This window comes from Myotis daubentonii, chromosome 11 (assembly GCF_963259705.1).
Source record: "Myotis daubentonii chromosome 11, mMyoDau2.1, whole genome shotgun sequence".
Taxonomy (NCBI): Eukaryota; Metazoa; Chordata; class Mammalia; order Chiroptera; family Vespertilionidae; genus Myotis; species Myotis daubentonii.
Genome location: NC_081850.1, coordinates 35,420,741 through 35,445,798, shown reverse-complemented (window position 1 = coordinate 35,445,798; position 25,058 = coordinate 35,420,741). Strand labels below are relative to the sequence as shown.

At 43.2% G+C, this 25,058-nt stretch overlaps 1 protein-coding gene across 10 annotated transcripts in view; it reads left to right on the top strand.

The window, feature by feature from the left end:
• The window catches only part of SMARCA2 (SWI/SNF related, matrix associated, actin dependent regulator of chromatin, subfamily a, member 2), a 169,004-nt gene extending 153,056 nt beyond the window's left edge, over nucleotides 1–15,948 (top strand). For 9 of the 10 annotated variants that reach the window (XM_059656800.1, XM_059656802.1, XM_059656803.1 and 6 more), the window contains 5 exons: nucleotides 5,499–5,604; nucleotides 6,076–6,177; nucleotides 9,034–9,166; nucleotides 13,446–13,588; nucleotides 15,013–15,948. In XM_059656800.1, coding sequence (XP_059512783.1) covers nucleotides 5,499–5,604; nucleotides 6,076–6,177; nucleotides 9,034–9,166; nucleotides 13,446–13,588; nucleotides 15,013–15,048 — 520 coding nt within the window. In that variant the 3' untranslated portion in view covers nucleotides 15,049–15,948. Of the gene's footprint in view, nucleotides 1–5,498; nucleotides 5,605–6,075; nucleotides 6,178–9,033; nucleotides 9,167–13,445; nucleotides 13,589–15,012 lie in introns of those variants that run through there. The other variant, XM_059656808.1, reaches the window with a different exon arrangement.
• Nucleotides 15,949–25,058: the final 9,110 nt, after the last annotated feature.

Genomic DNA, 25,058 nt, shown 5'->3' with positions numbered 1-25,058 from the left:
CCGGACAGGCCGTGGAAGGCAAGGTGGGTCCTCACCTTTTGGAAGCAGGGCGTCCTCTGAGTGGCATCCAGATCTACAGGTTGAGGTGACGAAAGTTGGCAGAGTAGCTGACCAAGGACGCAGCAGGCCTTCAGCTGCCACTTTAGACAGATGGACAGTTAGAAAGCTTTCCTGCTGTTAGGAAATGTTAAGTGAGAAAAAGTGAAGCATCTAGATGTCCTGAGTTGCTATTTCTGAAAAGTCAAGTGATAGATGATCTAACTTCTCAAGTGTCTCATCAGAATGGTTAACTGGACAAGCAAACAGGTGATACTCTATGAACCCAGTGTCCTGCTGAGCACTTCTGATTTGCAGTTATAAGTTCAATGAGAGGATTCTGAATAGAAACTATGTAGTAGATTCTGACCGTTGCGATATATTAAAAATTTCGTAGAATTATCCTGTTTTATTTTTTTGGCGTTGTATGGTAGAGTGAAAGGCGCCAATTGGTGAAATGGGATATTCATGCTGATATAAATAAGGACGGGGCACATGTCCCTTAGACTGCATTTCTCTGGGAAAAATCAGACCAGACTTTTGACTTACAGCAGATTTTCAAAGAAGGTCACCCAATAAAAAGTGTTTGAGACCTACCTTATTTATGGATGATTCCAAATTACAGTAGGTTGTAAGCCTTTATATTTTTTCAATAAGACTACATTATTTATGTTTGTTTATGCTCTGGCATATAGTTAATGCCTTTTTAAAAACCTCGTTGAAGTCCTGCATTTAAAATGTAATATCCTATGTGGGTGTGTTTTTTGGGGGTTTTTTTGGTGAATGTTCTCATAGCAAGTATATATTATTTTTTAAGGCACATAATTTTAAAATAATTATGGACTATACATATACAATTATATGCACACATGTATATAATTACATGTGCGTATGCACATATATAGATATACACAAAACACGTGTGCATATACACATGTAAAATATCTATCCATAACATTATATGCAGCTACATTTTTAGCTGAGAGTGGATCACCAAAAGTAAAACCGTGCTTCCAAGTGTGACTGTATTTAAGGCTCTGGATACAGCCTCGGTGCTTTTCTTGAGCTGGCCGCACCCCTGTGGTCTCCTCACATCAGGCTTTACCCTGCACTCACCTGATGCAACCTGATTTTTGTTGACAACTCAGGCACATCATATACCTACAGTCCTTAACATAATGCTTGGTCATTTTTACACCCACCAAGTCCACTACCAGAAGCAAGCCTGCCCCATCCATTCTGTCTTGCTGCCTATCTCGTATATGCTTCACGAGTCCTGGAGGTCAGATTTCCAAGCTTGTCTGGAATTATCATCCATCAGCACCCAATAAGATTCAGAGGAGAGATCGCAGCATTGAGTACGGAGTGCGGGTGCAGGTGATACCTAGTTTGGGGCTGGCTAGGATGTCTGGGGTCTTTCTGGCTAAGTGGGGTGCTGCTCTGATCAGAGTACATGTGTAAGTGACGTGTATGAAATAAATCTCCCAGGAGTCTGACCCTGAAAAGCAGCAGCTTGCTTTCACCTACTGGCCTCCAATGTTGACCCAGTTTTATAGTTGTTCCCACATGATTTCCTGGGTTGGATTCCTTTAGGACTGTAATAACTTTTCTGTAAAAGCCTTCCAACTCCAAGTGGTCTTCTAAACCATGACATCATTTTCTTAGGCAAGGTAGCCACGTTTTTACATTCATTAAATAAAACCTATCTCAACTTTAGTTAAAATCTCTTCTTCACAAGTAGCTATTGGAAGTGCTTATCAATAGATTAGTTTGGGCAGATAAAAGAAAAACCATAAAGCAGCAAAACAAAAAGAAAGATTCACCCAGTATCATATATCCTTGGTTTGGGCTTGTTGGAAAGCCATAATATTTTAAAGGAGTCGGTTTCCCACCTGGCATTTCAGTCTTCTGCACTCTTCCAACTATACCTAAACTATAATCAGAAGTAAAGCCAATGCAGGTGTAATGTTTATAAGGTGTGCAGTCATCATTTTAGAATCACAGTAGTATAGATATGAAACTATTGCCGTTGGGTTTGTGGAGGTAATGGGAGGTAATGGGAGAACCTCATTGGTTCCCAGATGAGGCATAGCAGAGTAGATCTCAAGAGTGTGTGTGTGTGTGTGTGTGTGTGTGTGTGTGTAAGCGTGTAAGCTATACATGCAGGGTTTCAAACCACCATTGAGACAGTGGCATGTAGGGCTTTAGCATCTCACAGCATGGCATCATGACCCTGTGTCCCTATGCCCACTGGCTCTGTGGAGAGAAGCTGTGCTTGCCCACCAGCACCAGGAAATTCTGGTAAGTGCAGTGGGTTCCTTTAAATTTTTATTTCAGGTTACGCTGTGCCCCCTCCCCCCACCTTATGTCTTATCAAGGTCACGTTTCTTATTTTGTGATAGATCACTGTATAAAGTAGATCTGAAGTTACAGGCCATCAGTGGAATCCTTTTTTGTAGGAGGGGAGTGGGTATCACTTTGGTGATGGGAAGCAATTTATACTTAGGCCTCAAATCGTGTACAATGACATAATGGAAAATGCCTTGGGGGTAGGGTAAGCATTTCAACAGAAACAGAGCACCTTCTGCAAACCACTATACAATTAGTCCATTGTTCTGTACTTAAAAAAAAAATACATAACTTTCCAGCACTGGGGAAAAAAGCACTTGAAAAGGTATATTGAAAAAGCCTTTGCTCAGCTTAAGTTGATAAAGAAATGCCAAGAATTCAAAACTATCAGGCAGCTGCACTTCCACTTTTTTCTTATTTTTCCCCCCATTTACTTGAGGGAAAAATACGTTAACAGCAGCGATTCCTTAACGAGTGGTCACAGCGACTCGGTGCGTCCTGTAGGTTATATGCCCCAGGACCGCCTGGCATTTCCTCCTGCGCTGCCCGTCAGATCCTCGGCCTCTGATAGGGGAGGGGCAGGGTCTGACTGCAAGGAAGTGGGAGGAGGAGGGGGGACACACATGGAGGAATTAAGTTTTGAGCAGTGAGGCGCCAAGAGTTAGTTGATACTGGGGAGAATTTTTCATTTTTATAGAGAAAGGCTTCTCAATCCTGGATGGATAATGAGGTATTGAGGGGTGGGCGGGGGGAGGATAGAGACCCTTCCAGCACAGAGTGAGAGATGGGTCAGCTCTGGAGACCTGGAATTAGTCATAAAGTGGGGGGTTGGGGGTGGCCATGGTACTTGGGGGTACTCAGGAGAGAGGCTATATCCTGACCAGGCGAGTTAGGTCAACAGTGCGAGCCAGGTTCACAGAGGAGGAACTGAGAAAGCCAGACGGAGCCATAGGAAGACTCCCTTCGACAGCCCGGTCCCCCTCTTGCCTGTGTCCTCTGCTCTCAGGAAGGGGGCAAGGAAGTGGGCTAGGAATGTCTTGAAACAGAATAAATTTGTCTCATTTTACACTGTTGGCCCCAAGTGTCAGAACGTTCAGCCCCCTCTCTTATGAGCACATGTAATTCTGGACTTGTCTCCTTATAGGGTCCAGAGTTTCTGTAACCTGACTGAGGACAGGGAATCAGACCAAGCTCACTGAGCCATTTTGGCCCTGTTAGAGCTTTCTCGCACCGCGGTGCCAGACACTTGGTGGCACAGCTGAAGTGAAGAGTGTGCCCATCACAGGTGTACAAAGCAGAGATGTGCTCATAGTGTGTCAACAGAAAGATGACACCATCTGTTGGCAATGTACACAATGACACTGATGATGTCATTGAGGGTCAGGTGTTAAATTCAAGATTGCAAAGAGGTCTGACTTTTTTACTGTTGCTAGGTTACAGAGAATGCTAATAATAAAGAAGTCGCTGATAGAAATAGAAAAATTTATAGTATCTATAAATCGCCTTTCAAATAATTCCTTTTCAAATAGGTAAAATGTTTCTATATATAAAATCTCAGAATGGTAGAAAAAGAATAGACCAGAAATTGTGGCTGTATGTTGAAGGCAGTAGTAAATAAAATGGGTTTTGTCACATACTATGTGGTGTAACTTGTGGAGGTGCAAATGTATTTCTCAACCCTGGAAGGTGGGGAGGGGGTGCGTAGGAGTGGCTATGAGTCTGTGTGTGAGAGAATACCTTGATTCTTACCACAAGAATCTAAAAATCCAATTCCCCATTCCACTACAGTCTTCTTAAACCTCTTTGTTTGCGCCTGATTTTAGTATTCATGAAGCCCATATATGCATTAAAAAATAAAACAGTGACCTAGTAAAACAGAAACTCGCCCATCCCTTTGACAGAAGATTTCGGTTAATTTATGCAGGCCCCTTTGCACTTCAGCATTTTCCCCCACTGGTTGCTAGGCAACCGTATGAGTTACTGCGCATGCCTTTTTTATGATAACTGTCATTATGATTATTTTTTAATTATACAACTGGGACTATGGATTAAAACAGCACATTGTCACTCATTCTTTGCTGCTGCTTTTAGCATTCTGGCACATTGCTAAAATCGCCTCTGAAATTGACATGGCAGTGATTTACAGTTATTTTTTGATATTTCTGGCTTCACAAAGGAAAGAGATGGCATCGCAAGAGAAGCAAGGCTATTGTGAAAAATGGCTATACCATATCCAGCTGTTACTGATCTAGATGGGCCACGTCAGATATTAGGCTTGTGAATCTAAATTACGTATATTTTGTTCTTTTAACCATGTCTGTTTCTAATATTAAATGACGTAGAAAGCTTATATATCACTTTATAGCCTTTTTCTCAAAATTACAAAATGCTCAGCATTTGTTGCTAATCTGCTTTCAAATAAAGCTACCATGCATTTGGGGGAGGGCCCAGCACTCGTTCCAGCAGCATCGGCACCCGCACTTGCTAGTATGGCCGTTCTTTTCTGCCCAGATTGCTCCATACACACAAAGGCGCAGTTGGCGAGATGCAGGGGTTCCTCTGGCCAATAACAATAAGGTGTGTGAAGTACTCTAGAAGGAACAGGACCAAAAAGGTAGACGTCCCCAGGTACATCCGAAAGCATTTCATTTGCCGTTCCAGAGTCTCTTCCAACCTATTTTCTAAATAGAAAGTGAATTTGAAGACAAAGGAATATGGAAATAAAGTCGGTTGTGTGGTTTTTTTTTTTGGGGGGGGTTTTTTTTACCAACTCAATTATTATTCACTTAAAAAACGAACGTTGGTTGAAAGGGGCATTTTAAATTTTCCTATCGAAAGGAAAAGGATTGCTCTGGAAGAAATCCACAGCGACTTCTCGTGTCAGGTGTGTGGCAGGAGGGGGGACCTAACGGCACTTCAGTGTGACTTTGAAGTTCGCAGAAGAGGCCCTCGTCTCGGGGCGAGTTGGGGGTTTCCTCGGCATGAGGAGGCCCACACCTGTGTGCATGGATGCCAGCGTGCTTGCCTGACGCTGTCTGAAATGAAATGAAACGGAACCTTTCCTCAGGAGTGCATGCTCTGTTACGTGTCTGTTTGTTTCCCCCACCCTACAGTTCAGGGCGACAGCTCAGTGAAGTCTTCATTCAGTTACCTTCAAGGAAAGAATTACCAGAATACTATGAATTAATTAGGAAGCCGGTGGATTTCAAAAAAATCAAGGTAGATATTTTTTATTTTTATTTTTACAAACTTTTTTTTTTAATGAAATAAATTCATTGAAACGATGATAGAACGTGGGCGGTGGCATCTTGTCTGATTGCCACCGACACCCATCAGGGCCTGTCACCAGAGCGGCTGGGATGTCCTTGTGCCTTTACACGTCTGTTATTTAAACATCTTGCCGAGAGCTCTGTTTTATTATATTGCATTTGGTTTAAGAAGTTGCAGACTCTGCAGACCCATTGCTCTTTCTGTTTCCCACCCCTGTGCTCCCCCTGCCCCCTCGTAAGAAGGCACTTGCATGGGAGGCCGGGCTCTCTGGACGGCACCCCTGGATTGTGCGGTCCGCACCCCAGGCAGGGCTAAATGCTGAGAAGACGAAGGGAAAACTGGGTTTCGTGAGGCAGGTAATAACTGTTGTCTTTTTCTCTCCCTCCTCTTTTCCTCTATTTCATCCTAAATTCCCATCAGGAAAGGATTCGTAATCATAAGTACCGGAGCCTGGGCGACCTGGAGAAAGATGTGATGCTCCTCTGCCACAACGCTCAGACCTTCAACCTGGAGGGGTCCCAGGTCTGTCTGTAACGCCTAAACACACTGTCACCGTAAACTTCCTGTGTTCCTTTAAGTAAAACATTTCATTTTCTACATTTGCACCGTTGCTACTGCCCTGGCAGAAGGAAAATGAAAAGGCAGAAGCCTGGATTCCATGCTACCTGCATAAGTACATTGAGGCTTTGGCGTTTTCAGACCCGTGCCAGCTCTTCCGAACCATACATAGCTACACCGGCTCCTGCTCACACTTCCCTCGAAGGCTTCGCTTCTCATTAGAGGAGGAATTCCAGTCAGTCACTCCGTGTAATGCCTGCAGCCGGAGGTCCAGCCTGGGCCTCTGTAGATTGTGTATTTGATTCCTTTTTTCTGATTGTAACCTTGCACGGGGAGTTGAAACTTATGGATTAAAACCCCAAAAAATGTGTGTGTGTATGTGTGCATGCGTGCGCACACACATACACACATTGCCTTAATTGCTTACCAGAATTTCCTTTTCTTCAAGCCAATTGCAATTCTCTCTATTTCCCCATATCCACAGTGAGGAAGCTTAACCATATAGAAGTGACAGTGAATTCATGAAAGATAACTAGGGGGAGGACACTTTCACTTTAATTCCACTTCACTCCCGCTCACCTTTTGTGGGAGCCCCCGTTTTCCTAGGTGTTTTTCTGGCCTAATGCTCCTCATACCCATGAAGAAAGACCAAGAAGAGAGGCCAGTGCGCTGTCAGCCACCACTGACTTCCTTAGGCCACTTTCCCCATCTGGCTTCTTGACCATCATGTCAATTCCAATCACTAACGTGGAGAACACGGGAATCCTCAGACTGTGCCTTGAACAGACTGTACGCGTCTAGGTTAGTAGCAGTAAACAGGAGTACTGTTTTGACCAAAACAGGTCTTGAAAGCAAACCTTGTGTGTTCAAGACACTCCAAAGAAAGCTGAGCTGAAAACCAGGACACAGAGAGTAAATACACGAGTCCACAAGGAAGTCTTGTTGTGAGTGACCATTTACATGTACAGTCTCTGGGTAGGTTTTGGGGTCCTTTATAATATGTGGCAACATTGTGCCAAGTCCCCTGTCCCTTTCCAGCCCCACAGCCTCCCTGGCTGCCCACACTCACTGTCCCGCCCCTGCAGTGGCCCTTGACTGGCTTCCCTCCCAGCTCACACTGGGTATGAGTTTATCTTTCTCTGACCACCCTCTTCTCCTGTCCATCTACTGCCCACCGAGCTCTGTGGTTCCCTGTGCACTGTTGAATTCTCGAATAAATTTAACCTCCATATGCTGTTTTCTGAAGTTGTGCCCTACCCTAACTCTTTAGCCTCGTTTCCTATGAAGCGAGGAACTAACTAAATAATTTATGGTCTAGTCAGACTAGTCCCTTAAACACCTGCTTGCCCGGATGTGATGCAGTTGCAGGAAATCCTGCAGGGAGCCTGTGTACCCCCCACCATCACAAGGTATGACATGCTGTGTAACACAGTCCAGTCTCTGACCCGAAAGTTCAACCCCCGGTGCATCGTTTTTTTTGCCTCGCCTTTCTCGCTTGCTGTTTCTCACCCCCAGTGGAATCCTCCTCACCTTTAAGATCTGGCTCATCTGGGATGTCTCTAGCTAGCTCTGCCATGGCCCCATCGCAGTGCTGACCCCCAGGCCTGTGTCCTACTGGACTGTATTATTGGGGCTCACCACGAGTGGCCAGGTGTGCGGCGCATCTTTACAAGTAAAGGAATACGGCCCTCGAGAGCAGTGGTCATTTTTCCTTTTTTATTTTGGGCTTAACTTAATCATCTTAACCATTTTTAAGTGTATAGGTCAGTAGTCTTCAGTATATTCTCATTGACATGCAACAGATCTTCCTCACTCTTATCTTGTAAAACGGAAACTCTGTCCCCATAAAACAATGACTCCCCACCTGCCCCTCCCCCTGGAAACCGCTGTTCTATTTCTATGACTTTGACTATTTTAGATACCTCATAGGTGGAATCATTTAGTATTTGTCCATTTGTAATTGGCTTATTACTTAGTGTAATGTCCTAGGGTTCATCTGTGTTGTAGCATGTGGCAGGATTGTCTTTCTTTTTAGAGCTGAATAGTACCCCATTATGTGTAGGTACCTCATTTTATCTACTCTTAGTGGACACTTGGTTTATTTGTACCGCTTGGCTCGCTCTTGTGAATAACGGTGCTGCAGGGAACATGGGTGTACGCATCTCTCTCCATGTCCTTGCTTTCAGTTCTTACCGCTGTATACCGTTAAGTGGGATTGCTAGATATATGGTACTTCTATTTTAAAATATTTTTGGGGGGAAAAAGGGGAACATTTCAGAACTTCATATCTAAGCAACGACAGGGCTATGCTCAGGTATGCGGGTACACCAACAATAAAGTATTGATTGGCATAGTATTGGCTGGTACTGATAAGCTCAGTAATAAGGAATAGCTTCCATTTTGTTAGGGGAACTGCATTTTAAAGAAGGTTGCTTTGCCACACTATTTGATAGACCAATTCAAATAAGAAAAGTTTTTTAAACTACTTTTATTGTCAAAGATGAGAGGATTTGTTACAGAAGTCCACCCTTCTCTCCCAGGTGCGCGCCTGTACACACACACACACACACACACACACACACAGAAATATACAGACACATACACACTACAATTATTTCAACTGCATGTAGACTTTTTTCTATAAGATTGTGGGCTTTTCCCTATTTGATTATCCTGTCGGCATAAAAGCTGGCATTGATGTTTCTAGTAAAATCCATGTAAAGCGAAGCTGGTGTGCTTCACGAGGAAGAAGCGCCCGCCGCAATTGTGAGTCTTCGGCCCTCGGCTTGTCATTGCTAACAGATGCCACTCTGACTTTAGATCTACGAAGACTCCATCGTCTTACAGTCAGTGTTTAAGAGCGCTCGGCAGAAAATTGCCAAAGAGGAGGAGAGCGAGGACGAAAGCAATGAAGAGGAGGAGGAGGAAGATGAAGAGGAGTCGGAGTCGGAAGGTAAGCTCGGGCGTCAGGTTCTTCTGCTTCTGTGCCCTTGGCCACCTGCATCAGTGTTTGCCCAGACGCAAAAAAATCAGATGTTAGAGCCAGACCGATCTGCATTCCAGCTTTGTCCTGCCATGTCCTTGCCAGCGACTTAACCCAGCTCAAGCTCAGTTTTCTCCTCTGGAAAATGAGGTAATGCGTGCCCCCAAGCTCAGCACATGGCAAATGCTCACTGGAGGTTGCCTGTGCCAGCCAGTGTAATAGACATTTTCTGTCAACATTGTGGTCAGTACCTCCTACCTGTTCCGTAGCACAGGGTTTTGGTAGCTGGGCTCCACCCCAGAGTCCCAGATCAGTCGCCTGCACTGGGGCCTAAGGGTCAGTGTTCCAAACGAGTTCCCAGGGGCACTGGTGCTGCTTGGCCCAGGACCACACTGAGAACCACCGCTTGAGAAAATAATGGTTGGAATGTGGTCCATTTTATCCAGCATGGATCAGGTACTGATCGTGTGTTTATTTAAAAAATTGACTTTTTGTTTATCATGGACTCTTGGCCTTAATTTTGTGTTTTGACAGTGTTGCGTTAGATTATTTTCTTGATGACTCAGTTTCGTTGCCCTCTTAAATTCTGCACCCAAGGAAGTACTATATTTGCTCTCGGCCATACAGAGTCCCACCCTGGTGATAACCCTCATCTTCCAAAGTTAAATCTGCCTTCAAAAGTCTAAAGTTTCTTCTTACCTGATTATGTTTCCACCCCATACCTCCTCTCAAAGTAATAAATCCCAGTAGTTTATGATCTGCTATGTCAAACAGTACAGATACGCTTTAAAATTTTTTATTAGATTTGTTCCTAATTACATACTTAGTACAGACAACTTGGAAAGTATTTTTTAAGAAAGGAAAATTTGTATAATTTTATTACCCAGTATACATTTAACGTTTTGAGAAGTTTCCTTCCAGTTTTTTCTACACATAAGTATTTTGTTCATAAAGTAGAGCACACTGTTTTATAGCGTCGCTTTTCTATTTATTGGGGGCATTTTCCCACAGCAATCTGTGGTGGTTTTGTGGGGGTTTTTTACAGCAATTTATATTACCATTCGTTAATGAATGTACCAAAATATATGACTCCCTAAATAATGCTGTCCTAAACATTCTTACCCATAAATCGTTGCAGACATCTGATGCTTACATGTTACTACTCAGCTGGGGTTCACTTCCTTGACGGCAGTGCCCCAGTCTGTTTCCCCATACCCCAGTATCATTCTCCCGAGTGCTGCTGCCTTTTATTTATTTAACCATTTTCCATTTTATATGGTTCTCACCCAGCGCTTATATCCCTGCATTTGATGAATAAGCCTACATTATCTTAGCTAGGTATTTCCTTCTGTAGAGCCAGATTTCTCTTGTTTTTAAAGAGCTGCCCGCCCAGCCCATCTATCAGTTTAACTTCTTCAGTCTCTCTCGCGGCTTGGTGTGTTAACTAGCTATTGCTGCTATTACAAGTTGCCACAAACTTTGTGGCTCAATAAAACAACTGATGATCTAGACCTGTAAGTTCGGTGTCGGCAGCCTGCATGCCTTCCTGGGGGCCCTCGGTGAGACTCCATCTGCCGGTGCTTCTCTTCTTAAATTCTCGGTTCTCTGTTGAGGGGTAATTGACTTAGGACATCGTATTAGTTTCAGGTATACAACGTAATGGTTCGATATTCTTATGTATTGTGAAATGATCACCATACATCCAGTTAACTTCCATCATGATACATAGTTCGAAAATTGATTTTTCTTGTGATGAGAACTTTTAAGATTTACTCTTAGCAACTTTCAAATATGCGGGACAGTATTATTAGCTGTACTCCTCCTGCTGTACCTTCACCCCATAACTTATTTTATAGCTGGTAATTTGTACCTCGTGACCCTTATGACCTATTTCGCCACTTTGCAACCTCCAAATCTGTTGTTCTCTGTATCTCTGCGCTTGTTATATATTCCACGTAAAGTGAGATCACATGGTATTTGCCTTCCTCTCACTTACTTCACTTAGCATAATACCCTCAAGGTCCATCCATGTTGCCCCAAATGACAAGATTCATTCTTTTTATGGCTGAGTAAGTATTCTGTTTTATATGTGTGTGTATATATAAGTATATATACACACACATATTTTTAATTTCTATATCTTGGCTATTATAATGTTGCAATGAACATGGGAGTGCATATATCTTTGAGTTAGTGTTTTGTTGCTTTCTTCTGATTAGTACCCAAAAGTGGAATTGCTGGATCATATGCACCCCTATTTTTAATTTTGAGAGGCTTCTCCGTGCTGTTTTCCACAGTGGCTGCACCAGTTTACACTCCCACCAGTACCAGTAGTGCGCAAGGTTTCCTGATGGTAGCCATTCTAACAGGTGTGAGATAATACCTCACAGTGGTTTTGATTTGTATTTCCATGATCATTAGTGATGGTGATGTCAGATAGTTGGTTTTTTTGTTACTGAGTTGTATGAGTTCTTTATATCGCCTTATCAGATACATGAGTGACAAATATAGTGTCACATATACTAGGTTAACGTTTCATTTTGTTGAGGCTTTCTTTGCTGTGTAAGAAGTTTTTTTAGCTTGGTGGAATCCCACTTGTTTATTTTTGCATTCACAGCCTTTCCTTTTAATGTCAAATCTTAAGGTCATGTCAAAGAACTTACTGCCTGTGTTTTCTTCTAGGAGTTTTATGATTAATCTAGTTTCATTCCTATGCATACGGCTGTCCAATTTCCCCAACACCATTTATTTAAAGAATTGTCCTTTCCCCATTGTATATTCTTTCCTCCTTTGTCATAACTTAATTGACTATATATGGGAGGTTTATTTCTGGACTCTCTATTCTGTTCCATTAATTTCTGTATCACTGTTTTGATTACTGTAACTTTGTCATATAGTTTGAAATTAGGGAACGTAGTGCCTCCAACTTTGTCCTTCTTAAGATTGCTTTTTGGCTAGTCATGGTCTTTTGTGTTTCCATAAATATTTTAGGATTATTTGTTTTATTTCTGTAAAAATGCCACTGGAGTTTCGGTAGGGATTGCACTGAATCTGTAGATTGCTTTGGGTAGTACGGACATTTTAACATTGTTAATCCTTTCCATTTAAAGGGCATGAACGATGCCGCCCTTTATTAGTGCCTTCTTCGCTGTGGTGTTATTTTCAGTGTATAGGTCCTTCTCCTCCTCGGTTAAATTTACTCCTCCATGTTTTATTCTTCTTGAGACCCACCAAACATGATATTCTAGCAAAACTGGCTTGAATGAGAGACCCACATTCTCAGTGACTTCATCATCAGGTCCTCGAAGCGGTGTTCTGTGGAAACTTGCCCCAGAACAAGGCCGTGGAACAGATTTTCTTTATACTTTGGGATACACACCCGTGTTTATGTTACAGCAAGTTGAACACCTCTAGGTGTTATGGCTCTATCCTCCTGTGAGAGTGGAAATGAGTGCTGCCTCCCTGCAGGTTAATTTAGCAGATGATTGTTAGCGGCTTACCATACAAACATGTGCACCAGACCGCCCCGAATTCTGCCAGGATATGCCAGCAAAGGCTTTATGGCACTTCATTTCTAGAGGCAAAAAGCTGGGAACTTTAGCACCCATCCCTAGGGGACTGGTTAAAAAATCAGAGGGTACACATAAGGTGGAAATTTTTCAGGTTGATGCATAGAAATGTCCCACATCTGTGAGAAAGCATGGTGTGGACATGGGCATACAACATCCCCTTTGGGATAAGGGTAGAAAGGGCGTGTGTGTACACACACGGATGGATATATGTGTAGATATGGAGGTGTAATTCTTTTTCTGGAGATAATCACTAGAACGAGGACAGTAGGTAGAGAGACTAGAGATGGGGAAAGGAAGCTTTCATATTCATCTGTTTGAGTGTTTTTTTTTACTTTTCATTTTGAACCTTTCTATACTATTAAAAATAAAATTCAAATAATTGAATTTTTAATGTCCGAGGTCTATTAAATAAATGTCTACACCACCCCTCCACAAAGTAGGAAGGGTCCTCAGGAGACAGGGAGAGGACCCGCTGGCCTCGGTCCCTCCTGTGGATGTGTAAGGTACTGTGTGTGTACTCCACCGTCCCCCTGAGGCATGCTTGCAGTGGAAGGGGTGCTAACGAGACAGGATGACAGACACCAGGTATCAACCACGAGTGATCTGGACACTCCTGCATCTTTGGTTTGTCATCTCCCTGTGACTCCTCATTGCTGTCTGTTTTGTTTTCACTGTAGCAAAGTCTGTTAAGGTGAAAATCAAGCTCAATAAAAAAGAGGAGAAAGGTCGGGACAAGGGAAAAGGCAAGAAAAGGCCAAATCGAGGGAAAGCCAAACCTGTGGTGAGCGACTTCGACAGCGACGAAGAGCAGGATGAGAATGTGAGTGGAGCTGGGACCGCAGCCCTCTCTCTCCGCTTTGGTTTCCCTCTCACGCTTCCTTGTCCTTTCCAGCTTCCTCTCTTTATTACCTAGAAATGAAAACGTCAAGATTTGGTGAGATTTCATTTCTGATGGATGTGCACTGAGCTGCCTGCTTATGTAACAAGGAATTTGGGTCTTTGTTTATTGCTTTTTTAATGGTCTTCAAAAATGAAAAACACTAAATCAAGTCCCCCCCCCCCCTTTCTTATCTTCCCACTGCTTACTTACAGATAGAGTTTTCTCCAGGGCCAGTTAATGTTTTATCTCCTCACCCCCAGCGTTGTGCCTAGCCAGTAGCAATGTATAGATGGAAGAACAAGAAAAAAGTCAGGGTGTCAGAGTGCTGGGTTTGAGTTGATTTTTAAAACCCTACAAAAAACAACAGATGAATTTTTAAGTACCTAGAAGTGTTATTGTTAATAATTTAAAAATTCAGGCAGCATTTGTGGAGCCTGAAAATAAGTACCTTCCTCTGTGGTACGGTATTTAACCAGTTAATGACCGCACGTCCAGAACAGAAACCATCCCCACACGCCACATTTCGAATTTAATTAAAAAAATCAATTTGCAATGAATATTAAAAAATAAATATGTTACTCACAATTTGGGTGTTCTTGACTATTCTCACCTGAAAATTCTCTCAAAAAAAAAATGATTTTAAAGTTGGTCAGGGCTTAGGGAAAACATTTTTTTATTAGAGACGTTCGTGGCGTGTGGGGAAGGTCCGCCACTTGCGTTGTACAGACGCTTACGGCGTACAATGGGGTAACGCTTCTGTTAGCATCGTGAGATAGCTGTCACTCTCCACACACGACATAAATCAGTGCTTGGGTTGTGTGTTTTGCTCCAGGTGATGTAAGTAGATAGCAGAGGCTGAACTCAGTGCAAATAGCCCACTCCATCCAACGCAGTCCCTCGCCTCCATGGGCGACCAGGGGGCCGAACTTCTCCCGGCTCGCCTTCTGAAGCGGCCTCCATCTCACGCACTGGGCAGAGGCCCTCGGGTTCCCTCCCCTGACTGCTTTCTTTCTGGAACGTTCATTCTCCGTTACATTTAAAGTACTGTGCTTCCTTAGATTTACCAGGGAGTAGACAGCAAAGGCGTGGTACTCTTTCCTCCCGCGAGTTTTCTAAAACATAGCGCTAAACATAACCTTTCCGGACAAAGCGAGAGAGTGGAAGACTGGCACAGAGGGTGGGTGGCATGTTAGTTTTTCAGCTTCGAGGCTGCCGAGTCCTCTGTGGTGCCTTCCCATCCTCTCGTAGAACGCGGGGCGTTAGCTTTCCGACATGTCATTTGCTTTCTCCATTGCCTTTGGATGGGTTATGTCGTCTTGTCCTTGTATGTAACTTCATTCCATTTTACCGTCTTTTGACTTTAGGAACAGTCAGAAGCAAGCGGGACTGATGACGAGTGATGGATACGGACCTTGTTCCAACTGAATTCCTTCCTCCCCTCTCTCACTTCTACCCAGTGAGTTCATTTGTGGTATGGGCACTGGGCTGTTTCTATATCATCATCATCACCTATACACTAGCTTTAGGATAGTGCCAGACAAACATATGCTATCATGGTGTAAAAAAACACACACACACAAATATTTGTAACATATTGTGACCAAACGGGCCTCAAAGATTCAAAGATTAAAACAAACAAAATAAAGCTTTTGATGGAAAATATGTGGGTGGACAGTATATTTCTATGGGTGGGTGTAATTTGGTAATGGTTTGATTGGGCCTGGTTTTATCACCTGCTCCGATGAGAAGATTTTTGTCTTTTTGTAGCACTGATAACCAGGATAAGCCATTCAAAGTCACTGGTTATTTTATTTTTCATCAGGCAATTTTCAAGATTTTTATTTGTTTGGTATTGTGGTTTTTTTTTTACACTGTGGTACATATAAGCAACTTTAATAGGTGATTAATGTACAGTAGTTAGACTTCACCTGCATAGATGTTTTTCCATTTTATGCTATATGACCTGAAAATAAAACTGCTTTTTGAATTGTATAAGATTTATGTCTATTGTAAACATTGCTTTTTTTTTTTTTGCTCTTGATTTAAAAACAGGTTCTGTTGAAAATGCTATTGAATATTGCAATCTATATAGTGCATTGGATGGCTTTTTTTTGTCACCCTAATCTCCTATGTTACCAATGTGTATCGTCTCCTTTCTCCCTAAAGTGTACTTAATCTTTGCTTTCTTTGCACAATGTCTTTGGTTGCAAGTCATAAGCCTGAGGCAAATAAAATTCCAGTAATTTCCAAGAATGTGGTGGTGGTGCTTTCCTAATAAAGAGACAGTTTAGCTCAACAAATGTTGCTTCTTGTTTTTGAGTTCCAGAGCATTGAAACCCTGGTGCCTGAGTGACGGGCTCCTGCAACAGAACATTTGGGGGGGAGAAGAGACAGAGAGAGCCCTTCTGCTGCAATGAACCTGGTGTGTCACGGGATAGGAGTATAGGACTTGGGTGACTGTAAACTTGCCCAGTGGCAGAGGTGCTGCCATGGACTAAGCACCCCCTCCCCAATCTTTCTCAGGGGTTTAAATTGTTTATCAGCCGGAAAACCTTCCTTTATTTTACTCCAAGTCAATAGCAATTAAAGTCATTTAAAAAAAATTTTCTAGGAACACGTCTTTTGGTCATCCATAATAATAAAAGTGTAATATGCTAAATAGACTGAATGAAGCCAGGAAAGCCGGCAGCCAGGAGAAGGAAGGCCTACTCTTGCACGAATTCCGTGCATCAGGGCCTCTAATAATAAAATAAATATATGTGGGCAGCAAGAAAGGTACAAAGAAATCTTCCTACCCAGAGAAAAGCACTTGAGATTTCCAGTGTCTGGTGCGCATGGGAGGAGTTTGGAGGTCATCTCTCCCGTTCACACAAGAAAAAAGCTGAACAAACTGAAAATCAACAGCTCCTCTTAGATCAAAGCACTGAGGTCATAGGGCAAACCAGCTGCCCCCAAAACTGAAGACAGAGGCAGATGCAGAGAATCACAACCTACACCAGTGATGGCGAACCTTTTGAGCTCAGCGTGTCAGCATTTGGAAAAACCCTAACTTAACTCTGGTGCCGTGTCACATACAGAAATTTTTTGGTATCTGCAACCATAGTAAAACAAAGATTTATATTTTTGATATTTATTTTATATATTTAAATGCCATTTAACAAAAAATCAACCAAAAAAATGAGCTCGCGAGTCACCTCTGACCTATCACTGACCTACACTAAGTGGACGACCAGGAAAACCTAATCCAATCATGAACTGCTGGAGACTCGGAGTGGACAAATTTGAGAGAAAACCTCCAGGGGGCGCCAGCCTTAGGAGGGAAAAAAATCTCATAGTTTCAGCAGGAGGGGAGAAGTAGCTATTTAAAAATGTGCCCAGTATCTTTTGTCCTCAACAGAAATTTTTCCCAGAGCCTAACTGATCTGGAACAAGGGAAATAAACACCCAACTCCAGTATCCTCTAACCTTACCATCTCATAAGAGGAAAAAACAACAGCTGAGTACTTGTAAAGGTCACAGGCTCACAAAAGACAGACCTAGTCATAGGCTATAGAGCAGCGGTTCTCAACCTGTGGGTCGCGACCCCTTTGGCGGTTGAACGACCCTTTCACAGGGGTCGCCTAAGACCATCCTGCATATCAGATATTTACATTACGATTCATAACAGTAGCAACATTACAGTTATGAAGTAGCAACGAAAATAACTTTATGGTTGGGTCACAACATGAGGAACTGTATTTAAAGGGCCAGAAGGTTGAGAACCACTGCCATAGAGCATCTCTCCCCCCACCCAGCTTCTCCCTTCCCCTCACCACATCAGCAGGGCTTCTGTACAGCAACAAGGTAATACAGCTGAAAAACATGCATCCCGGGTCTCATTTGTTAATTCTCTGGGAAAACAAAGACCAAGGACACCAGAGGAAACTTGAGCTTTAGTAAACAGAACACAGCCAAACATAAAACCTCGCACTAACGTATCTCAGTCCTTTTTACCTAGTACATTATGTCCCACTTGCAACAAAAAATTACAAGGCAAACTAAAAGACAATGCATTTTGAAGAGACAGAGCAAGCACAGCTATGCAGACATCAGAATTATCAGACAGAATTCGAAACAACTGATTAATATGCTAGGGACTCTGGTTAAAAAATAAAAAGGACACATGCAAGAACAGGTGGGTAATAAATGCAGAGAGATGGAAACTCAAGAGTCAAAGGAAATGACAGGAATCAAAAACGCCCCAACAGAAACTTCCCAGACTGAAATCTAAAGAGAGGAAAAAGGCTGCCGGGCACTGTGGGACAACAGCAAAAAGCGTAACTTGCGAGAGAATAATACTGGAAGGAGAAGAAAAGGCACAGAAGAAATATTTGAACACCAAGCCAGATAAATACAAAAATATTCATATAAGCATATTATATCCAAACACACAGAAAAGTACTGAAAAAGTCCAGAGGAAAAATATCAGAGTAAGGATAACCTCCGACGTCTCAGAAACCAGCAAGCAAGGATAGTGGACAATTTAAAGTGTTAAGGAAAAAAAACACAAACCCACCTATTGAGTTCTACACTCTGAAATATGTTCTCAGACAAAAATTGAGGGATTAGATCCGCAAGAAATGTTAGAAGTTCTTTAGAGAAAAAGGAAAATTATATATATGTTCTAAAACATGGATCTACATGAAGAAAGGAAGAATATTAAATGAAGGAAAAAATAAAAACTTTTATTACTCTTAATTGATTCCATGATTAGAGCTTATGGATAGTTAAAATGAATGACAACTAGTATAAAGGATGGGAGGGGAAGGGGGAATCCTGTGTTATAAGGTGCCTGTACTACCTGTGGTGGTGGTACAGTGTTACATGATTCCTTTAATTGTAAACCTACATTGCTAACTCAAGGATAGCCACTAAAAAAGATACAGTTTTAAAAAGTAAATAATTGAGCCCTAGCTGGTTTGGCCCAGTGGACAGAGTCATCCTGTGGACTGAAGGGTCCCTAGTTTGATTCCAGTCAAAAGCACATGCCTGGGCTGTGGGCTCAATTCCCATGAGGCAGTTGATCAATGGTTCTCGTCATTGATGTTTCTTCCTCTCAATAAAAATATATAGCCCTAACCGGTTGGCTCAGTGTATAGAGCGTCGGCCTGCGGACTGAAGGGTCCCGGGTTCGATTCCGGTCAAGGGCATGTACCTTGGTTGCGGGCACATCCCCAGTAGGGGGTGTGCAGGAGGCAGCTGATCGGTGTCTCTCTCTCATCGATGTTTCTAACTCTATTCTTCTCCCTACCTGTAAAAAATCAGTAAAATATATATAATATATATTTTTTCTCTAAAAAGTATAATTGAAATTCTAAGAGGAGAGGAAAAATGGAATCATACAAAATACTTAAAGCCTGAGGAGGCAGAAAAAAAAGAAAAGAAGAATGAAAGACAAAAAAAAGAACAAGGACACACACAAAAATAGAAAACAGTAACAATTGTGATAGCTACCAATCCAACTATATCAATAATCACTTTAAGCATCAATAGTTTAAATACACCAATGAAAAGACATATCAGAGTGGACCAAAAAACAAAACCCAGCTCCATGTGGTCTACAAGAAAGGTACGTAGTTGCACGTGGAAAGGGCTTCGTGAGCAAGCGAAGCGCCCTTACCTGCCCCTGCCATTCAGCTGTGTGAAATGGTGAGCCGCTCTGGATGTTCCAAGAAGGCAGAGTTGGAACCGCAGGGCCCTACGGCCTGCTGCTTTGCCAGCCCCTTTGAGCTGGCGGGAATGTCAAAACACGGTTCTTCTCCGCCTCTGGGCCTCTAAGGAATGTTCTCAGCCTGGTAGCTCCTGGGGAAGCTGGCCCGTCAAGGTGACACTAGCTTAAAATGGCCTCTGCATTAAGGTTATGAGTTAGTTGTCGGCTAAGGTTTAACAGAAACACCATGGTTTTTCCGTGTTTGAATAGGTTGGTATGTTGAATGCTTGGAGTGAAATCTCCCACAGAGGGACAGCTGATGGAATAATTCACATGTAAATAATTCCAGGGGATTCATATTCACGCCAGCATTTCTCAAGGCTGGTTGATGTGGAGAAACGATAGAACTCCATTTCTGAGCTTTCGTTAACACAAGCTCAGGCCCTGTATAGAAAGACTCCCTTCAGAAAAGGACCGGTCTAAAACACAGGAGGCACGACAGTTCCTCCGTCCTCTAACAGCGTTGGGAAGGGATGGTGCGGTGTTTGCAGGCACAATGTAGGTAAGGTGTCTGGCTCCGAGCTTCCCATTGTTTGAATCAGGCCACATGACCTTACAGAATTTCTTCGAAGCCCCTACGATCATTTCTTGAGAACCCACATCTTTAATAAACAACCTAACTAGGGAGAGTTTCCCAAGAGTTGAATAGGAGTTTCCGTTTCTTTCAAAGTCTAGTCCCAGTTTTCAGCTCGGAACTCTCCCCACAGTGACCTTCCTTTATGAAATGCACCGAGGGCATCCCGTGCCAGGTCTACGCTGGGCGCTGGGGAAAATACCAAGGAGAGAAAGCTCCAGTACCTGCTCGAGTCTCCCTGACAACCAGGAACCCTCACTGCCCTCTCTGCCACCCCCCACCGCTCCTGTGGCCAACGACCTCACCCACTTTAACACCCCTGCAGTGGCATCTCGTCACCCACAGGGTGCCAGACTCTGCCTGCTTTATAAGGCTGAGCAAGTACCAACCACAGCATCTCTTCTTGGTTCCCAGGATGGGTGGGAATCACACTTAGATTCGGTTCTACACTGTCTAGTCCCAAACCAGAAAGCAAGCAGTGCAGAGCATGTACACCAGATCAGGAGGCCAGTGTGAATCAGCACGCCAGAGAAAGATACCAGCACATGAACACATCACTCTTGGCCTCCTTCGGTGGCTCCCAGAGGTCTGTCCAAAGTTCTGTGGTCGCCTCAGCCCACACACAGTGCAGAGCCGCCGAGCAGGGCAGCTCCAGTCCCCGTGGTCCCAAAAGATGTGATGATAACTACATATACACCATGCAAGTAAAAGCAAATACTAACATGCCATATTTTATCAATTCTAAAACTTTCGTATCTTTACATCTTGGAAAACACATTCATGTATTTGAATTTATGAAGCCATAATTTTGATTGGCAACAATTTTCCTGTCTTAATGATGAATAACAATAATGCATTCACAATTGATGGTGTCTTACAGCCAAGAAAATATTATGCATTTTTCCCTTAACACAGTGTGTATGTAAGCAAAGTTATGTGCGCACTCTGCATCTTATCTTTTCACTTAATTTATCTCCAAGAGCATTCATATGAGTGCATAAGGGGCTGCCTCATTCCTTCTAACCACTGCATATATTCCATGATGTTGTTATCATAACTTATCTAAACAGTTCCACACGGATGGGATATTCTGGTTGTTTCCAGTCCGTGTTTATTTATCCTTGCCAAAAATGACGCATGCTAGGAGAAGGGCGAGAGCCAAGTGCTCTCACCCTTGAAAGTTTTGTGGACGACGTGAAATTAGATTTAAGACCGAAGGAAGGGGGAAACAGACAGATCAAACTACTCTTTGAATTTTGACCCGGGTAGGCCATGAGAAAGCCACTCACGATCTTCCATTGAGAGTGTGTGCTTAGAATGTGCAGATTTTAAACAATTCACAAGAAATGTTCTTTTACTTGCCCAAAGCCTATTCGGTGATCATGGAAGATGAATGCCCATCTCGCTGCTGAAAGGGCATTGGAAGTAGTCATCGCTCACTCTCCCCCTCAGGCTGACCTATCGCCAGGGAAATCCACTGTAAGAGGAGCTCTTCAAGGACTATTTGGTGATGTTGATGATTCAGATAAGACTGAGAAACTTGCAGTGGGTTCTTGGAGAGGAGTAAAGACGTGAAAGCTGAAGAATGCAGACCAGAGGAAAAGAAAGCAACAAGATGAGGAGAGTGAGATCCAGTGGCCCCAGGCTTAAGAAACTTGATCCCTTCTGTTCTCCTGCTCTCAGTCTTGGGAATACCAGGATTTTTAAACAGGACCGCAACACCAGTATTTCAGTTCAGAGTGGAGGCTGGCTGATTCCTTAGCTCCTTGCCCACACCAGTCTTCTTTGAATAGTGATAATAATTGCAATATTGTTTATGATTTGCACTGTTCTAAACTCTTTATAGATAGACTAGTTGCAGTGTCTACCCCTGGTGGTCAGTGTGCGTCATAGTGACTGGTCGAATGGTCGAACGAACAGTCGGACACTTAGCATATTAGGCTTTTATTATATAGATAGATAGATAGATGATAGATAGATATAAAGGTAAGGATACAGAACGAGGCTTGTTTAAATGTCTGCAACAACCTCATGAGGCAGGCACTATTATTTCGCAGATAATTTCCTCTATTGTGAGAAAGCAGAGGCTTAAAGTGATGAACTGACCAGGTTCACTTAGCTAGTTAAGTAGTGGAACTGGGATCCAATCTCCAGCTCTGGAGTCCTGTCCTTAACTCATACTCCAACTGGAAGTCCAACCTGCCTCTCAGTGTCTCTGTTCTGTACTAGACTGTGCGTTCCTTTGGGACAAAGATGATGTTATTTATCTTTGGTGAGCACGCCTCCCCCACCCAGTGAATAATATGCACTGAATAAATATATTAAACAGAACTGAAGGGGACCAAGTCTTGCCACCCCCAGATGTGCCCTTCAAGATAGGATTTTAATCTGGTTGTTAAGAAACAAACGACTCAGAAAGAACCTGTGACCCTCTCCTTTCCTGCCTGAAGAGATTGAGAGGAAAAACCTGCATATTCACAATTTTCACCTTCGCCTCATTCGAATAAAGTATGGTAGACAGGAAGGACCCACTGCAAAAACCTCAAAGACCTGCTGGCTTCTCCCTCTGTCCGTTGTTTATGGGTTGCCTCGCAGGAATTTGTTGGAGGCTGCCTGTGAGCGGCCTATTTCCCTTCGAAATCCCAGACCTCCCCACTACCTTCTCTGTCCAGACTCGCACATCATTTCAACTGCCCAATGGCTTTTTGGGCCACATTCTATGGACCCCTGAATGTACACTCAAGTACATTAACATCTCCTATTAATCTTTCTCAGTTACATTTGGTTACTAGCCCAGCTAGAGGAGCTTAGAAGGGGGAGGAAAATTGCATCGTGTTCAGCCCGCACAGAACACACACACTGTCAATGCCAGTGCAGCATCGTCCCCCCTGGATAACTCTCTGCTTTCTGGAAGTTTGGCCTCCCTCCGCAGCAGGAGCCGCACTCCAGAAGGATTCATCACACTTCTCATCAGCTTAGCTCACGTCCAGGTTTCCTGCTGGCCTTAGGGCTAAAGTATGCATCCTTACAGGGCTGTTCGGTGAGGCTCCTCTCTGCTTGACTGCTTTGGCCTCACTAACCCACACGCCCAGCCTCACACACCTCACAGACTCCACTCTGGACTAGCACCGAGCAATGGAAACAGGACACCTGTCTATTTTTAAGTTTTCTAGTAGCCACATTTTAAAATGTGACAAGAAATAGGTGAAGTTACTTTTAATGATTTATTTTATTTAACCCAATATATTCCAAAATGTTATTTTAACATGTAATTAACATAAAAATTGAGATTCTTTGATTTTTTTCTTTGTTTTTCTTAATCCTAATCTGAGGATATTTTTCCATTGATTTTTAGAGAGAGTAGAAGGGAGAGGGAGAGAGAGAGAAACATCAATGTGTGAGAACTACATGGATTTAGTTGCCTCCTGCACATGCCCTGACCAAGGCTGGGAACTTGCAACTGAGTTACGTGCCCTTGACCAGAATCAAGCCTGGGACCCTTCAGCCTGTGGCTCTATCCACTGAGCCAAACCGGCTAGGGCTGTTTTTTTCTTTCTTACACAAAGTCTTGGGGAAACACTAACTTCCATACATGTGGAGCACAGTTCAGAGTGGACCAGCCACGTCTCAAGTGCTCACTGGCCACATATGGCCACCAGAGTGGACACTGCGGCTGTAAACCCATGGTTTCCACACTTTCGCTGCATTACATCACCTGGGGGGCACCGAGAGGCAGGTGGATCCTTCTGTCTGCCGCACTCATTCAGTCCCAGAGTTGTTATATTTTTTTAAAATCCTCACCCAAGGATATGTTTTTACTGCTTTTGTAGAAGAGGAATGGAAAGAGAGAAACATCGATGAGGGAACATTGACTGGTTGCCTTCCGTACATGCCCTGTGCTCTGACAGGGGAACGAACTGGCAACCTAGGTGTGTGCTCTGACCAGGAATTGAACCTGCAACCTTTTTGGTGCACAGACAGCACTCCAACCAACTGGACCGCCCAGCCTGGGCATCACCCCCAGAGTTTGGGTTCATTAAGTCTGGGATGGGCCCCAGAATTTGCATTTCTGAAAAATTCGACGGTGATACTGACACTGGTCTCCGGACCACACTTTGAAAACCATTCTTCTAGATCAGAGATTATAAACTGGTAACGATAGGTTGGATCCAGCTGGCAGAACCACGTAGTGTTTTTAAATAATTTATGGTATTACCAACATTTAAAAATAGGTGGATTTCCCATAAAACTATGGACTCCAAGCTTCTGTTAAAAAATGTATAAATATGATTATCTAGGGCTATATTTCTGCCTGGCAATAAGCAGCAGGAGCCAAATTCAAGTGCCCTCTCTTGGAAGGTCATCAAGGCCCACTTCACTCTTACAATCCCAAGGCCCTGGCTGTAATTGAGTTGGCATCCCCAAACCTAGACCTTTTAGATTCCCCAGAACCTAAACACACCGCCCTCTCTCTTGCCTCTGTGGCCTGATACATGGGGTTCTCTCTGTCGGGAACATTGTGACCAGCACCACCACACCAACCTGGCTTACTCCCATTGACCCTCAGGCCTCAGCTGAGATGCCACTCTCTCTAGAAAGCCTGCTCTCCTCTCTCTGTGACTGAGTACAGGTGCCTCCTCTGTGTGCTTTCCTAGAAGCCTGTGCGTCCCCCATCAACACTGCCATACATTGCTGTAAATTCCCACTAGCTTGCCTGTCTTTCCCATCATTCTGTGAATTTCCTGAGGGAAGGGACCACCTTCTTTCTTATTCAACACTGTATCCTAGTGTCTAGCCCAGGAACAGACTGGCACCTAGCTGATGTTCAATAAATATTCATTGAATGAATGAATGAAGACATAAAGCAGCTAGGAGAGATCTTTAATATTATCCAACTCTGACTTTCCCCTAGAGGCTGGAATGGGATCTTAGCTTTATTCTGAATTCCAGAGGAAAACAAGAACAAAAAGGCAAATGGTACATTTTAATTAAATTTCTTTCAAAACTACAAAAAGAATTATTTAAAAAGAATCCACTAGCTTGAGCTTCATTTCACCCTGCTCAATTTACTGAAAGCCAGAAATGAT